A 16790-nucleotide genomic window follows, 5' to 3' on the forward strand; every position below is an offset into this window, starting at 1 on the left:
TTTTGTGTTATCTATTAGGCTCGGTTTGTGGCTGATGCAGGAAGGGGGTGTCCTCTTTGACAGACAAGTTAAATAACCAATCATTTGTGAGGGATATATGAAGTCATACCCATAGACATACACTGCCGTTCAAAAGTTTGGGGTCACTTAGAAATGTCCTTGTTTTTGAAAGCAAAGCAATTTTTTTGGTCCATTAAAATAACATCAAATTGATCAGAAATACAGTGTAGACATTGTCAATGTTGTAGAAAGAGGATTGGGAGGCCCCAGTGCACAACTGAGCAAGAGGACAAGTACATTAGAGTGTCTAGGTTGAAAAACAGACGACTCACAAGTCCTCAACTGGCAGCTTCATTAAATAGTACCAGCAAAACACCAGTCTAAACGTCAACAGTGAAGATGCGACTCCAGGATGCTGGACTTCCAGGTAGTTGCAAAGAAAAGCCATATTTCAGACTGGCCAATAAAAAGAAAAGATTATGATGGGCAAAAGAACACAGACACTGGACAAAGGAACTCTTCCTAGAAGGCCAGCATCCCGGAGTGATAAAAGATCTGCATTAAAAAGCACAAAGCAATTATAAAGAATATTATATATTCAAGAAGTACTAAGATGAGATCAAGATTATGGTTCAGGGGCCTGCAATTAAAAAAATATTGTGTGTCTGCTCATCCCAGAGTTTTGCGGTTACTATTTAATGATGCTGCCAGTTGAGGACTTGTGAGGTGTCTGTTTCTTAAACTAGACACTCTAATGTACTTGTCCTCTTGCTCAGTTGTGCACCGGGGCCTTCCACTCCTCTTTCTATTCTGGTTAGAGCCAGTTTGCTCTGTTCTGTGAAGGGAGTGGTACACAGCGCTGTACGAGATCTTCAGTTTCTTGGCAATTTCTCGCATGGAATAGCCTTCATTTCTCAGAACAAGAATAGACTGACGAGTTTCAGAAGAAAGTATTTTCTGGCCATTTTGAGCCTGTAATCGAACCCACAGATGCTGATGCTCCAGATACACAACTAGTCTAAACAAGGCCAGTTTTATTGCTTCTTTAATCAGAAAAACAGTTTTCAGCTGTGCTAACATAATTGCAAAAGAGTTTTCTAAAGATCAATTGGTCTTTTAAAACGATAAACTTGGATTAGTTAACACAACGTGACATTGGAACACAGGAGTGATGGTTGCTGATAATGGGCCTCTGTTCGCCGATGTAGATATTCCATTCAAAATCTGTTGTTTAGAGCTACCATAGTCATTTACAACATTAACAATGTCTGCATTGCATTTCTGATCAATTTGATGTTATTTTAATTGACAAAAAATGTGCTATTCTTTCAAAAACAAGGAAATTCTCGAAGTGACCCCAAACTTTTGAACGGTAGTGTATATTTCCCCTTGTCACAGGTTGCAGTATCAGATCCAAACTAACATGCAATAAACAGAATGACTGTGGGGACAACTCAGATGAGAAGAACTGTGATGAATTCAACATTTTGTGTCATGTTGAGAAGAGAGTGGTCCCTGAGCTGACCTCATAGGAAGCGGGTAGATTAAAGGTCAAATGTCAGCATAAGACATTGTCTGGAGCAGTGGTCAATGTCACAGTAGATGTTTCGCCGTAGTCAGTGGCATAAAAACAGATAAGGACTGCTTCATGTATCAGTCATTGAATTTCTTGATATTTCTTCAAACACTCAACGTGTCCTGTGATTTGAAGAAAAGTAAAGTAACTTCAGGTTCAATGCTGCTGGCTTGTGTTACTGTCCTGTTTCAGGTTCAACGCTGTGGCAGAGGACATGAGGGGTGCAGTTCTGGATGACAAGTTCATGGGTGACACCTGCAACCTGAACAAGAGTAGAGGCAGCAGCTACAGGCTTAACTACCGCGTCCCAGCCAATGTAGAGAGCTTTGAGATCAAGGTACAATACTACTACATAGGGATCTCATCTCAGGATATTTCCCCATGTTTAACTGGTCTGGGATCAGTCTGGGCGTAGGTCTAGCTGTGGTTCTGCTTCCACAGGTGGAAATCCCAGATAACTTTATACAGCTGACTGGAGCTCAAGAACAAAGGTACAAGAGCACAACCTAGTGGTCAAAAGGAGGCATGACACCCCCTGCCAGACCAGTTTTCCTTGTTTTGTAACAAATTCATGAATTGTCTATTTGTCTGTTTGATTTTCATAGGTTTAACAGAAGAGCATATCAAAGGATGCCTCAGGTCTGAGTCGAGCATGAACATCATAATATACTCGCAAAGTTCAAATGTTGTAAGATGCTCTGACAGTACGATGACTCAAAAACATGATTTTTTATTACCGGTACACACAAATTGAACATTGCTCTAGTCATCTTGACTTTTTACTTGTTAGGTTGCATTATGTATCTCTCTCAAAGGTTGTGAGGAGAATTGGCATTTCACCATTTACTGTTGTTGGTAAGGCTCGTTTGTGCAGTTCGAAAAGTCTTTCTTCACTGTGTGCGGAGGCAGGACCGGAGAGGCGGCAGCCCTGGCCTGGGAGAGAAAAGGGTCTGCACCTGACTGCACCACTTATGGGAACTGGGCCAAATCCCTCATAGACAACCCTGCTGTATTGGAGTATGAGGCCAGAACTCGCTCCATGGAATATAATGAAATATGAAAACAATTAATTCACTTATTTCATTGTTTGTGTATGTATGACTTATGTATGACTTACGTTTACCTGCCAAAGGTGCTTCTACAAGGGGCGCGGCTCTGTTGCATCCCCCAATGTGTGTGACGTTTGGTGTGGCATTCTTTTACGTTTTTAATTTGTACACTTTGTAAGCTATCTGCCATTTGTCAACGATGGATTTACAGTGGTGGGATGTTGGACTGATCTTGTTGATCGTGTACATACCCGCTACAAATGGACTAAATTATGAAAACGCTGCTGGCAGCGGAATCCAATACAGGTGAGTTCCTACTACAATGCAACTCAAACAAACGTGCTGGATATCCCAATGCCCCATCTAATCCCTGATTGTCTGCGAATGGATTACAAACCCAAATGCAAACTTGGAAAATGCGGGGTCAAAGACTTCAGACAAAGACTTAAGACATTAAAGAACAAACTTTCCTTACCCACCACCTTGCTGATCAATGCCCAGTAACTGAGTGGGAAAGCGGATGAGCTGTCAGCGAATCTGTGCTTCCAACACGGATACCGGGAGGCTTGTTTGCTGGAGTTTACTGAGACTTGGCTGGATGACAGAGTCCCGGACAGGGAAGTGGAGCCGGCTGGCTTCACTCTGGTCAGAGCGGACCGTGATCTGACCATCACAGAGAAACCACTGGTCTCTGCCTGCTTGTCAGAGACCAGTGGTGTAAATCCTGGTAAGAAATAGACTGTATCCCTGACATTGAACTGCTTTCTGTGTCACCGCGACCCTACTATCTGCCCCGTGAGTTCCCCCAATTGTTTGTTACCATTGGGTACATTCAACCAAAAGCTAATAGCAAAATCAGAGATTATTTATAATCTGTCACAGAAACTGGAATCCATCTCCCCTGACGCACCAAAAAAAAAACCTCAATAATCCTTAGTAATGAAATGCTTTGAGAAAATTGTGAAAAGTCATGCTCTCAGCGCCACCCAGAAGCTCCTCCACCCATTTCAGTTTGCCTATCAGCCCAGCAAAGGAGTTGATGACGCCATTCTTACTCTCCTCAACATGGTCTATAGACATCTAGAGGGTGCCAAATCCCATGTCAAGGTTTTGTTTGTTGACTTTCCTTCTGCCTTCAACACAATCCAGCCTTACATTCTGGCACAGAGACTCATTCGGGACTTCTCCTTAGATGGGGGGCTGGTTTTGTGGCTGTTGGACATCCTGAGCCAGCGGTCACAGCGGGTCAAAGTAGGTCCCCACATGTCGGACATACGCACCACCAACACAGGCTCTCCTCAGGGATGTGTTTAGTCCACACTCCTGTACATCTTGTACACTAATAGTTGTACCAGTTCACATCCTGACAGACACCTCATTAAGTTCACTGATGACACTGTCTTGATCAGCCTGTTGCATAATGATGAGGAACAACATGGCCCAGTCCTAAATGACTTTGTAAAGTGGTGTGACGAATCACACTTGGTCCTCAATACCAACAAGACCAAAGACATGTGCATAGACTTCAGGAAGCGTACAACACCTACCTCTGCAACATCTATCAGAGGTCAGAACATAGAGATTGTATAGGAATACAAATATCTGGGTGTTCTCTTGTACAGTAAGCTTCAGTGGAGTAAATGTACAGACCTGATTTACAAAAAGAGTAATTTTTGCTTTAAGCAGGAATCAGGAGGATGGAGTTATGGTCAGATTTGCCAAATGGTGGGCGAGGAAGAGTAAAGGTGGTTTAGAGTTTTTTCCCTCTGGTTGCACATTTAATATGCTGATAGAAATTAGGTCAACTGGTTTAAGTTTCCCTGCATTAAAGTCCCCGGCCACTATGAGCTCCGCCTCTGGATTAGCTTTTTCCTGTTTGCTTATGGCAGAATACAGCTCATTCAGTGCGGTTTTAGTGCCAGCTTCAGTCTGTGGTGGTATGTATACAGCCACAAATATACAGATGAAAACTCGTTAGGTAGATAGTGTGGTCTACAGCTTATCATGAGATACTCTACCTCAGACGAACAAAACCCTGAGACTTCCTTATATATTGCGCACCAGGTATTTTTTCCAAAATGCATAGGCCCCCGCCCATCTTACCAGAGGCTGCTGTTCTGTCCTGCCGATAGAGTGTATAACCCGCCAGCTGTATGTGTTTAATGTTGTTGTTCAGCCACGACTCGGTGAAACAGAAGATATTACAGTTTTTATTGTCCCATTGGTAGGATATCTGTGCTTTCAGTTCGTCCCATTTATTTTCCAGCGATTGAACGGTAGCTAGCAGAACGGAAGGCAAGGGCAGATTAGCCACTCATCACCTAATCCTCTCAAGGCATCCTGATCTCTTTCCGCGAAACCTACACTACCGTTCAAAAGTTTGGGGTTGCTTAGAAGTGTCTGTGTTTTTGAAAGAAAAGCAATTTTTTTGTCCATTAAAATAACATCAAATTGATCAGAAATACAATGCAGACATTGTTAATGTTGTAAATGACTATTGTAGCTGGAAACTACAGATTTTTTATGGAATATCTACATAGGCGTACAGAGGCCCATTATCAGCAACCATCACTCCTGTGTTCCAATGTCACGTTGTGTTAGCTAATCCAAGTTTATCATTTTAAAAGGCTAATTAATCATTAGAAAACCCTTTTGCAATTATGTTAGCACAGCTGAAAACTGTTGTCCTGATTAAAGAAGCAATAATACTGTTCTTCTTTAGACAATTTTGTCTTCAAACTTTGTCATCAAAGTCTGTCTTTCTCTGGATTTATGGTGCTTTCAAGACAACTGGGAACTCCGAAAAAAAAACTGGGTCGAATCATGATGACGTCAGTGATCTTCAGGTCGTAGTTCTAGAAAGAGGCTCAAGTTCCCGATTGACAATTCTGAGTTGGGTGACCGTTTAAAACTTATTTTCCCAGTTGTAGCTAGTTTTTTCCTGAGTTGTCTTGAACTCACTGAAGTCAGACTTCCTAGTTCTGAGTTAACAGTTGTTTTGGTTGCGGCAGAAATCATGCTGGATTTACAGCATGACCAACGTTGAATGTTTAGCATTTTAAAATAGTAAAAGAGAACCTTAAAACGAGAATTGGGACAACACAGCCACTCCACTGAATAGCAGGCTAGTGATTGCTTTGCAATGCTTGCAGTTAGCCACTGATTCCTTCCAAACCACTCATTGTTGAATTTGAGATTTCCAACTTGTTGTGTAATGCTTATGTCCAATGGCCGATGAGCACCGATACGTTTTATCTGTAATTTCTCTTCATTATTTCTCTTCATATGACAAGGATTAAAAAGGATTTGCCAGTAGATTGTTGACTTGATTTATGATGACTGCTAGCTAATATTTTGAAAGTATGATGTTGACATGATCAATCCAATTAAAGATACTGTAGATATAATGTGATTTGACTTAATTTTATCTGTGGCCAATGACCTTGAGCCTTCTTGGATGGGCACTTCTAATGTAACTCTATGGCAGCACCCAAGGGGCTTGAATTTTTGAGCTCTACACTTAGATTTGGCAGTGACGTAGAGTCCCCATGAGTGACAGAACACTGAGCCAATCACGGCGCAACTAGAGAACATTTTCAACCCCTACGCTCCGTATTTTCCACTGGCTGCCCCACCACCACAAAAAGCAATGAACTAGGCTGAAACACCTGAATTTTGGAGCTGCTGTAACAGTATAACTTTAAACCGTCCCCTCGCCCCGACACGGGCGCGAACCAGGGACCCTCTGCACACATCAACAACTGACACCCACGAAGCGTCGTTACCCATCGCTCCACAAAAGCCGCGGCCCTTGCAGAGCAAGGGGCAACACTACTAATAGGTTTCAGAGCAAGTGACGTAACTGATTGAAACGCTACTAGCGCGTACCCGCTAACTAGCTAGCCATTTCACATCCGTTACACTCACCCCCCTTTCAACCTCCTCCTTTTCCGCAGCAACCAGTGATCCGGGTCAACAGCATCAATGTAACAGTATAACTTTAGTACGTCCCCTCGCCCCGGGCGCGAACCAGGGACCCTCTGCACACATCAACAACTGACACCCACGAAGCGTCGTTACCCATCGCTCCACAACAGCCGCGGCCCTTGCAGAGCAAGGGGCAACACTACTAATAGGTTTCAGAGCAAGTGACGTAACTGATTGAAACGCTACTAGCGCGTACCCGCTAACTAGCTAGCCATTTCACATCCGTTACACTGCCGTACTCAAGAAAGCAAAAAAGAAACCATGTTTGTATAGAGGCTTTCTTAACTCAATTATTTTAAAGTAGTGCAAAGTGGGCCACTCTGTGGGACTGGACTGCACTGACAGTGCAGTCGAGTCAGTGCAGACCGTCATGTCCCAGGTTAGGCAAGAGTCTAACCTGGGAGCCTTCACATCCCGATGACCTGCACTGCAAAATAGGTGGAGACTGTCTCAAAGGGGCTTTGAAGAAACATTAGAGGATGTTGGTGTCCTTTTTAAGTCATATAGTTTATTGACAATTAAGTGAAGATCACATGATTGACAATAGGATTCAATTACATAATGACGTAATTGGATTTTTGTCCTGTCTGTGTGTCTGTCCAGATAAGTTGTTTGTTTCTAACACTCAATGTGGGGGAGGAGAGGCATGATAGTTCCAAATGTATTTGCGTGGCGTGAGACTTGTATGTGAGCACTTTCATTTATCAATCTTCATGAAGTCATGAATAATGTAATATTAATGGGTTGTTAAGTGCCTTTTAATGTTAGCTCTACTTGGATTGATCTATGGTCTCCATGTCTGTGTGTGCTCCACCTTTGTGTGTGTTGTGTGTATTACAGCGCATACAAAAACAAGTTCTGCATCTTCAATGTTGAAGTTGGCAGTAGTATGATGATGTCCTATTGTGGTTTCCACCCGGGTTGTTGCCATGGTGACCAGCTCTTCTCCATGAATGTGGGTCCATGTGACAAGGATGTGGTCAGCCTGGGCCAAGTTCAGTGCCACCATGTCTGCCAAGAGCTCAGTCCAGGAGCCCTGCAACTCTGACATCTGTTACGAGTGTAAGAGCTGCACCGGTAACTCTGACTGGCCACACATTCCCTCTGAGTCAGATAGCACTTGACCACGTTCAGCTGAAATAACCTTATCTGAAAATAGTTTTAACTAGTTAAGATGCAATACAATTAATTATTTGTCAAAGATTAATTTGTTGATAGAATTTCAACATAGCAAAATAATTTCATATACATGTTGCTCTTACCCTTGTCTTTGTGCACTCAGAGTCCAAACAATGTCTGTGTGAAGTTCCCCAGGACTGTCCTGAGGGAGAACACATGTTCTGTGTGAAGCTGCTGAAGACCCAGAGCAAGAGTATGACCCTGTGCTCCATGGCTGCCATTAAGTGTAGAAAGATGGTGTTTGAGATTCTCAATGAAGGCCTGTGTGAAGAGTCCACATAATCAGGTTCTGCTGTACCCATCCTCTTCCCATATTCTATCACTCTCTCTTTGTCCATAATAGCATAGAGCACACACTACATTTAACTGTAAAGACTAACGTTCAGAAGGAGCACGTTTTGTCCCGTTTCAGTTGCAGCTTGGTTCAACTTAATTGGCTAAAATTTAGATTGTTGTTAACTTGTTGTTAAAAAATGTAACTTAATGCAATCAACTCTATTGTGTCACAATGTAGCGTTTAATTGAAATTAACAAAAATGTAACCTTTTTTGTCTAATGCTCTTTTATTTACAACTTGCAACAATCCCAGTCATCTTTTAGACATATTTTCCAGACATGACATAATGTGCATTTCCAGTACTGAATGAAAGGTTATAATACATCTTATACGGACGTCAAAAATACGCATTTTCCGGACATTGAAAATACGTACTATCCAGACATTGAAATCGGGTGCATTTTAGGTGCTGAATGAAAGATAAAATACATATTTTACAGAAGTTGACAAGGTGTCATTTACAGACATTGAAAATACGTGTTTTTCGTTCATTGATTCTATGGCCAAATTTCAACCAATAAAGGAAGTTCAAAAAAGTTGTCTGAAGTCAAAAGCTTAGTGGCATAGTTCTCTCCATTACCATGTAGAGTAGAAAATGGATAGCTCTACCTTGATGCACACTTTATTAGAATATAAGGGACTACTCTCTTCTATGTAAAAAACAACAACATTACAATTATGGATTAAGAATCATGCTTTAAAGTGCAGAACAGGCCTTGATGCTGACCACATCAAACTGCTCCCCCTGGCACCTCCGAGCCCCCACCTCACATTCTGACATTGTCACAGCAACAGCACTGTCTGGTAGTTTGACACAGAGCTGGACAGAGGTGTCAAAGCACTCCTCCTGGCAGGAAGTGAGCCCCTGATCCGACCAATCACAATCACTGTCCTTCACCAGCTTGAAGCTCCGCCCCAGACACTGCAGAGCACCAAGTTGACACATGCCCAATTTACTTGTTCTGCCTGTGTGGAGGGTGGCACATAACTGCAGGGATGGCCTTGAAGAGAAAAATAATCAGATTAAAATATCTTGTTTATTTCCAGTGGGTTGTATATACTTAGTTGTATTACCCTGTCAAAAGTCAATAAATGTGAAAAGACTGCAGTTGAAATACTCACTGGCATTGGTATGGAAGCTTACACACACACTGACTCTTTCCTGGTGTTTCCCATAGTTTGCAGTTCAAGCCAAGTGGAGTGGTGGGGCCCTTTGGCACTGGCACACAGAATAAACACTTCAAAATTAATATTTAATGGAATGGGATGCCTCCTCATTTAATTTCAGAGCAAAGATGGTAAGAATTTGCTTTCTTGATTCCCATGTAGCAGTTGAATCTCTGGATCTCTTACCTTCTCTGCACCTTATGCTGTCTGGGGATGGAGACCACTGCAGACTGGAGCTGCAGATGATCTCTGCCATGCCCTCTCTCATCATCCCCACAGGACAGGACAGGGACACACTGTCCCCAATTTGATAGATCACTTTCCAAGGCGTGCCTGTGACATCATTCTCAAGGGACGGAACATCACATGTTGCACCTAGAATAGAGTTTGAGCAAAGACAGTACAGTATGAAGATAGGCTAAAACTGCTTCTCCAATAGAAATCCCCGATCAAACTTGTTGGCAATGTCATGGCGACGTTGGCTAGCTAAGCTCATGCGTAGAAACTCATAATTAGGTCTAACGGTTGTCTCGCGCCAAGCTGTGCATGTGCAGTCTCTCAAATCAACGGCATGAAAATGAAAATGGGTCAGCTTGTCACTTTTACGAAGTCAGAGTAATAACATGTTCAACTACTTAAGACCTTGTCTCAAATCTAGGTTGTGCCTTTATATTTTGAGAAAATTAACATCTAAAGAAGAATTGTTCACTTCTCTCATTGACTTCTCAAACCCCAAACTCCAGCCTGGTCTGCTTCGCAAGCGTTCCCAGGAAGTCTTGCGATGTTGCGCCTCTGAGTTTAGAAACTCTGTGGTTTGAGGGAGTCAGATCCAACCTCAGTGTCTTAAAAAGTTAACCCTTTGAGTACCTACTCTTGCACTCCAATGGTCCTCTGATCCAGCTGTTGTTGTCAGTGCACTCAGCCACAGTTTCTCCAGTGATGTAGTGGCCCTCTATGCAGGAGTACTCAATCTTACTGCCTACAAGGTATACATCTCTGGGGCTCTAGATACAAATACACATTGATGCTTTTTCACAACAAACAGCAGACAAATTCACACACACTTCCTTGAAGGTTATTGAATTTTGCAATAGATAACAGGAATGGAAAGGTGACCATTACCAGGACAAAGCCATTCCTCAGGGCTGGCGGGGCTCTACATGCCTTCGGTGGACTTATAGAGAGACCAAAACACTGAGGCTCCATCATCCTGCAGACAAACACACAGTCAACCCCCATACTCTGAAGCAGATGTGGCAACTGGTCAAGTCTACTGAGGTTATTGTAACTGTAGCTACTGTGCTAAGGTGTGCTTGTTGTACACAGCATATTTGGTGAGAGGTCAAGTTTCCTCACTGTAAATGTTGTAGGTCTGGCTCTTCACAGGAAGTATGTTCTGTGGGCAGCCCCACACAATGGAGGCCCCCTCGCCTGGGGGCAGGGTTAGTGCAGGTCCTAGACCTTGACATTTGACTTTGAGAACAAGATCCCCATGACGACCAGCAGCTCCAGCTCCCATGGATCACCCCTTATAAAAGACAAAGACAAAATATCACATTTATAAGTCAATCATTATGGATAAATGTACAACAACATCATACATTGATCTGAAATCTTGCTGGCTCAGTGTCAGAGGCAAGGGGCCTGTAGGAACAATACAGTGTCAGTGGACAAGTCAGTACAGGAAGTGAGCAATTTAGGTTATTTTACCTGGCTGCTCCCCTATAACAGTGCCACTTTCACAGGCAGGACCCGAGGTACCAGGCCTACAGACACATTTACACTCTGTGCCAGTCAGCAGGGGCTGCCCATTGTTGTGGCAGGGCCGGCAGTGGCAGGGATGCTCCTCTGCCAGGTACTCCTCTGTAGCTCTCTTCAGATGGAGCTTCCTCAGCCCGGCACACTGCACCTCCTTCACCAGCTCATACAGAGGCCGCAGCTACAATATGGATGGACACGATACAGTATAACATGATGGCATCCCAAAACATATGATATAAATTGACTAAAAAGTTTATAGTTATATGAGATATATGTGATTATGCTACCTTCATGTTGATGACCTGAGGGAAGTCCTTGACAGAGCGGGCCCACTTGTCATACATTTGTCCATTGGCCTCAGGGTTCTCCAGGTCCAGGACACTCAGGCCAGCTATGAAGGATGTGTCTCCACCGATGACATTGGTCTTAATAGGCAGCTTGTTGTTGTTATACTCTGCAGACAGGATCATGGTTGACAGAGGTGATTACATACAATGCATCTGTTATTGTCAATTCAGACCTATTCAATTCAGTACCTTTCTATTCTTAACAATTCAGACTAGTTGATATGTTCTACTACTGTGTTGTTTTTGATTCACTGTAGCACTCGTGGTGCATACCGTGTATATAAGGTTTACTAAGGGTGACATAGAAACTTGTAGGACCTACCTTTAGAGGTCTTGAGAGAGTCCACCAGTTTCTCACATGTGGTTTTGACCTTTTTCCTGAACAAGCGGCGCTTCTTCTTCGTAACACACCGTTGGTACTCTGTATCTGTTGTGCCTTTAATCAGAGAAAGAGGAAATCAAAAAGAATGTGTAATGTATTCAATGCATTGAATACCATATTTAACAGTTATGTGTCTCTATCTGGTGAGAAAGGGGTCCTACTCACTGGTCTCTTTGAGGGCCTCGTTGTCAAACTCCAGCAGGGCCTGGTACTGGCCCCCCAGGGCCCCCTCTGACAAGTAGTGGGTGCCATAGGTCTGCAGGAGGGAGCGGTAGGCTGGGTAACTGTACGTGGTTGGGAGGGAGGACAGCGCCTTCCAGAAGCCCTCAGCCAGAGTGACGTACTGGGGCACGGTGTTCTGGAACTGGGCTAGCTCCACCTGATTCTTTATGATCAGCAGCCTGTGAGACTGGCAGAAGAGAGGGACACACGCATATAAGACCTAACCATCATATACCATCATACTCTCATACTCACGCAGGGCTATATTGTCATCAACCAGCTATAGTCTCAGTGAGTCACCTTGTCTTTGTTGAGCTCTGTGTGAAAAGTGCGGCGATCATGTCCCCATAAGGCGTTGTCCTGGATGTGCTTCATGTAGGACCAGGAGCTCTCATAGGCCTCATCGGTGAAGTCATTCTCAACCACCACCTAGGAAGAGATCTCACAGATTGTAGTTGTATTACTTCACCAGTAAGTTACTACCTGTTACTAAACCAAACCTGCAGTCCCATGTAGTATAGTATAGCTCACCTGGAAGGTGTACCTGAGGATACTCTGAGGCAATCTGTAGAAGGTCTTGTGGTCTCCACTGAAAACCTTCCTGCACTGCCCTCCGAAGCTTAGTGTGTTAATGACACCAGACCTGAACTTCCCTGTCAGCACATCATACCTACAGGGGACAATACAAACCATAACTCGGATACCTATCTGCACATCTTCAACACTGGATTATCACATCAACATGTTGGGAAATACAGTATAGCCAATGCAAAGTGACCATTAAGAAAAACACAAGCAAAACTCATCACATCAAATTTGCAAGATGTGTTGTACTACACATGTCATATGATGTTAGTGATAGAGGGGGGCGTGCCTACCCTTTGCCAGTGTGGTCAGAGTTGGGAGGAGTCTTGTCCAGGTCACACACATAGTGGCTGTTGTCAGCATCACAGTGTCTCTCGTCTGTCCCGCCCTCCTCACAGTCCTGGTCTCCGTTACATACCAGAGAGAGGCTCACACACTGTCCTAAGATACACATACATATGTTGTTGTTGTCGTTTATGAATCATATATGCACATACATACACATCGGTCACCTGTATGAGATGAAAATACACATACTAAACAATACACTAATTCAGTACACAGTGCACAAATAGACAAAAATGTCTTATTTTTACTGGTTTCATGTGGATTTGAAAAAGAACCTGCGGAACAGCGGAACCTTTCTCCACAGCCTATGCCCAAGGGACATCCTTTCTTGGGGACACACTCTTGACTCTGAGAAGCCTCCCCAGAGCATGGACTGCCCTGATACTGGGCAAACACCTCAACAGTCCGTGTGCGGACCTGTAAATATTCAGAAAACATCATATTAATACATGCAAGTTTTTAAAAAATACCTTATTTTCTTGAAGTCCATGCAATTATGTGTGTGCGTGTGATTGACTGTGTGTACCTGTGTTTTTGTGCAGCCATCGCATTCAGACCATTCCCCATAAAGTCCCCATCTGCAGTTCACAGGGCGCTCACAGCTAAGTGGACGGATGGAGACAATCATGTTCAGCTTTTACGTTGAATGGTAAATGTCAACCATGAATGAGACATTCAGGTTCTCAGTACATACCAAATGTGAGGGAGAAGGGAGAGTAACAGAGTCAGACAGGACAGAGTTACATCCAAGTTCAGCTAGGAGAAATAATGACATTCACATGGTCAGATAGAGTTATAGTAATCATCATTCATGTTGAGAGGATAAGTGAGAACTCCTTACCTTCATAACGCACACCACAGAGACAGACAGGTCTTTTCCTCTGGCCCAGCACAGTGAGCCCAGCTCATATAGCCAGTGAAGAGAGAGCTTACTCAACAGCACCCAGAGTTCAGGACATTCCACACTGGAGAAACACTCATGTTCTTTCCCGCAGCCAGACAACAATAAGGACCCATTTCCCCCTCCCTTGCTTGATGCGTAATTAATGGGGGCCTTGTAGCCCTGTGCCAGCAACAAACCTAATCAGTATATTTCTATCCATTTTGCCATGGGCTTTTATTCATTTGTAGCAAAGGTATTGGTGGTGTCAAGGTTTTTGTGATGGTATTAGCTAATACTGCATGTACAATCATGAAATAAAAGTGTGTTTGTTCAAACACACTGGGACTTTGTTTCTGAGTTGGGAGGGAGTTGCGCAATCATTGTTGTTCCAGGATGAGTCTCTCTGCTCCACACAACTGGTGCAAAGGTCACAAGCCTGTATTTACCCAAGTTAGTAGAGCCAAATTATATGAGTTTTTCTACTCCAGTTGCTCCCAAGCAAATGTGTATGTAATGTATGACATCAACCAGACACAATACAGCAGCTGACAGGGAGTTATCATCCCATACTGAACAAAAACAATTGTATGTTTTTAGCTTTTGAGTTTCACATTTTACTGAAAAACTCAAGTACAGATTCTTATTAGAGGTAGTTAGAGGTGTCATTTTAAAATAAAAACAATCAGACATTAATAACATCAAATATACAGCTTTTGAATGACCAGTCATTGCAGTGCAGTGTATTCTTCAACAGGCTGAATCTGTTGTAAGCCATGGGCACATTGTAGCCCACTGACTCCCTGTTATCCTCTCTGCTGTCACTGGTCAATACCTTCACCAAGCCTGCAGGCCCTGGCCATCTTAAACATATAGTATTTCTCTTTCACTAATGTATTCCTCTCTCCCAGAGTGATGTGGTGTAAACACAAACAAGATAAACACAAACAATGATCAACGAGTTATGCGTCATGCATTATAATGGAAGCACAGAACATTCAGTGTTGATATTATTTGTATGGATGAGTCAGCATGCTTATTTAATGATTCATCAGCTGAGATGAAGGATAGGCTTTTCATGGTAGTCAAACTGACAGCAAAGTCTGTGCCAGTGCATACTCTGATGTCATCAGGATTCAGTCCCTCCCATATCTCTATAAGATTGAAGCCGCTGGTCTTTTCAACATCATAAAACTGCCTGGGAGACAGAGGGTGACAGGAAAAGAGAGTGAGTGACAGAGTGCATACAGGAAGAGGGGATTGACACTGCCTGCAGAAGTCAAGTTAAAGAAAGCTCACCTTTTCAGTGATCACCCTATTAACACAGTGCAGAGTACAACCCTCCAGGATTTTATGTTTGCCCCCCGTTGAGTGGAGGGAGAAAGGTTTTAATATAGTATTTAGAATAGGGTACACTACTACCATATAGTGTATTAGGTTAGGTACACTAGTATAGGGTAAAAAGTATTGTGTATGAAGTACCATAGGTACTTGTGTACCGTAGCAGAATGTTCCATGGTCACCACCACTTTGGTTCATGCACTGGCCACTAGGTCCATAATCCTTCCCATTCCCTTCACCATCTTTCCCTGTGGAAGGCAATGAAGAGAGAGAATACATGTTTAAACATTCATTTTACACACATGTAGTCCTACGATCGGCCAGCAGCGTCAAAGAGTCACATGATCATACCGGGGTCATCCAGTTGGCCAGGTCCCCATACTCAGGGTTGGGTACGTTACTTTTTAAATGTAATCCATTACAGTTACTAGTTACCTGTATAAAATTGTAATCAGTAATGTACATTTTAGATGACCTGGCCTCAGTAACGTAATCGGATTACTTTCAGTTACTTTTGGATTACTTCACCCATAAACACATAACAAGAAAAAAATGATAATTACCAATTTAACAACATTTATTGCAGGATGTTTGAGCCACTAAGCAGAGCCACATTAGAACACATCACAAAACATTGTGACAAAAATGTATTTAAGCCCTGTATACCTGCCTCTAACATGCATCCTTCATCCTGATCTTGTCCATTTACACCTATAAGATCTGATCACAGTCAGACCACAATGTGTATTTTAATCATGTACACCTGTCTAAAAATGTGCAGGACAAAGGATACATGTTAAAACCATGTATAGGTAAGGGCTTAAGTAACACAGCAACATGGATGGTGCTAAACACTTATCCCACAGGACACCATTACAAGAAAGTATGAAAATGTATGCACTCCTTACTGTAAGTCACTCTGGATAAGAGCGTCTGCTAAATGACTAACATGAGAAATAGAAATATGAATAAAAAATGTTTTTACAATATGCACAGTGTAATCACACATTTAGTCCACCAAGTAGTTTTTTTAAGCTTAAGCAAAAAAAGTGCAGCTAGGTGCAATAAACCCACATATCAGACATGGCATTGCAGTAGGCCTATTCTGAAGCTAGTCTACTGAGATGATTGAAGGCAGAAATTGCTGTTGTATTGCAGCAAGAGGACATGCTGTAGATGAGCATCAGACATCCTGTTTCGCTGAGAGGTAAACAGGTTTCCACCATAGCTGAAAAGGCACTCAACTGGGGCACTGGAGGGCAGTGTAGTGTTGCACTTCAGAAAACAGTTCCGAACTACGGGGAACGATTTCAGAGTCCAAAGACTTGTCTTTTTTGTGTCTTTTTGTCATGTTTTGTCATTTGATTATCATGTCTTGTCCCTGTGCTTCCCTTCCTTTTGTCTCCCTCTGCTGGTCTTAGTAGGTTCTTTCCCTCTCTCTTCCCCTCCCTCTCTTCCTCTCTCGCTCTCTCTCTATTGTTCCTGCTCCCAGCTGTTCCTCATTCTCCTAACTACCTCATTTAATCTTTCACACCTGTCCCCTATTTTACCCTCTGATTAGAGTCCCTATTTCTCCCTCTGTTTTCCGCTTCTGTCCTTGTCGGATTCTTGTTTGACGTTTGCTGTTCC

At 42.9% G+C, this 16790-nt stretch overlaps 1 protein-coding gene and 1 pseudogene across 2 annotated transcripts; one reads left to right on the forward strand and one right to left on the reverse strand.

Moving 5' to 3' along the window:
* Positions 1 to 399: 399 nt before the first annotated feature.
* On the forward strand, positions 400 to 9123 carry LOC120025525 (annotated as a pseudogene).
* Positions 8288 to 14085, reverse strand: c7b (complement component 7b). Of its 2 annotated transcripts, none has more exons than XM_038971237.1 (17): positions 13782 to 14085; positions 13635 to 13696; positions 13467 to 13542; positions 13189 to 13357; positions 12886 to 13033; positions 12539 to 12677; positions 12308 to 12436; positions 11951 to 12194; positions 11726 to 11839; positions 11344 to 11510; positions 11006 to 11234; positions 10652 to 10823; positions 10418 to 10505; positions 10167 to 10299; positions 9482 to 9670; positions 9251 to 9347; positions 8288 to 9129 (listed from the first exon to the last, which is right to left on the reverse strand). In XM_038971237.1, exons 1-17 carry the CDS (start codon positions 13785 to 13787, stop codon positions 8826 to 8828), a joined length of 2466 nt encoding a protein of 821 aa, XP_038827165.1. In that variant the 5' UTR covers positions 13788 to 14085; the 3' UTR covers positions 8288 to 8825. The 2 variants fall into 2 exon arrangements, with proteins under 2 accessions (XP_038827165.1, XP_038827166.1); XM_038971238.1 differs by having other exon boundaries at positions 13216 to 13357; positions 13782 to 14083.
* Between the last annotated feature and the right edge of the window lie 2705 nt (positions 14086 to 16790).

Source organism: Salvelinus namaycush, chromosome 31 (assembly GCF_016432855.1).
Source record: "Salvelinus namaycush isolate Seneca chromosome 31, SaNama_1.0, whole genome shotgun sequence".
Classification (NCBI taxonomy): Eukaryota; Metazoa; Chordata; class Actinopteri; order Salmoniformes; family Salmonidae; genus Salvelinus; species Salvelinus namaycush.

What these genes read in the sequence shown, in the direction of transcription:
- c7b (XM_038971237.1), bottom strand. An exon ending in TCCCTTCTCCCTCACATTTG is followed by an intron (nt 13,543 to 13,634) that starts GTATGTACTGAG and finishes CCGTCCACTTAG; the next exon opens with CTGTGAGCGCCCTGTGAACT. An exon ending in ATGGCTGCACAAAAACACAG is followed by an intron (nt 13,358 to 13,466) that starts GTACACACAGTC and finishes GAATATTTACAG; the next exon opens with GTCCGCACACGGACTGTTGA.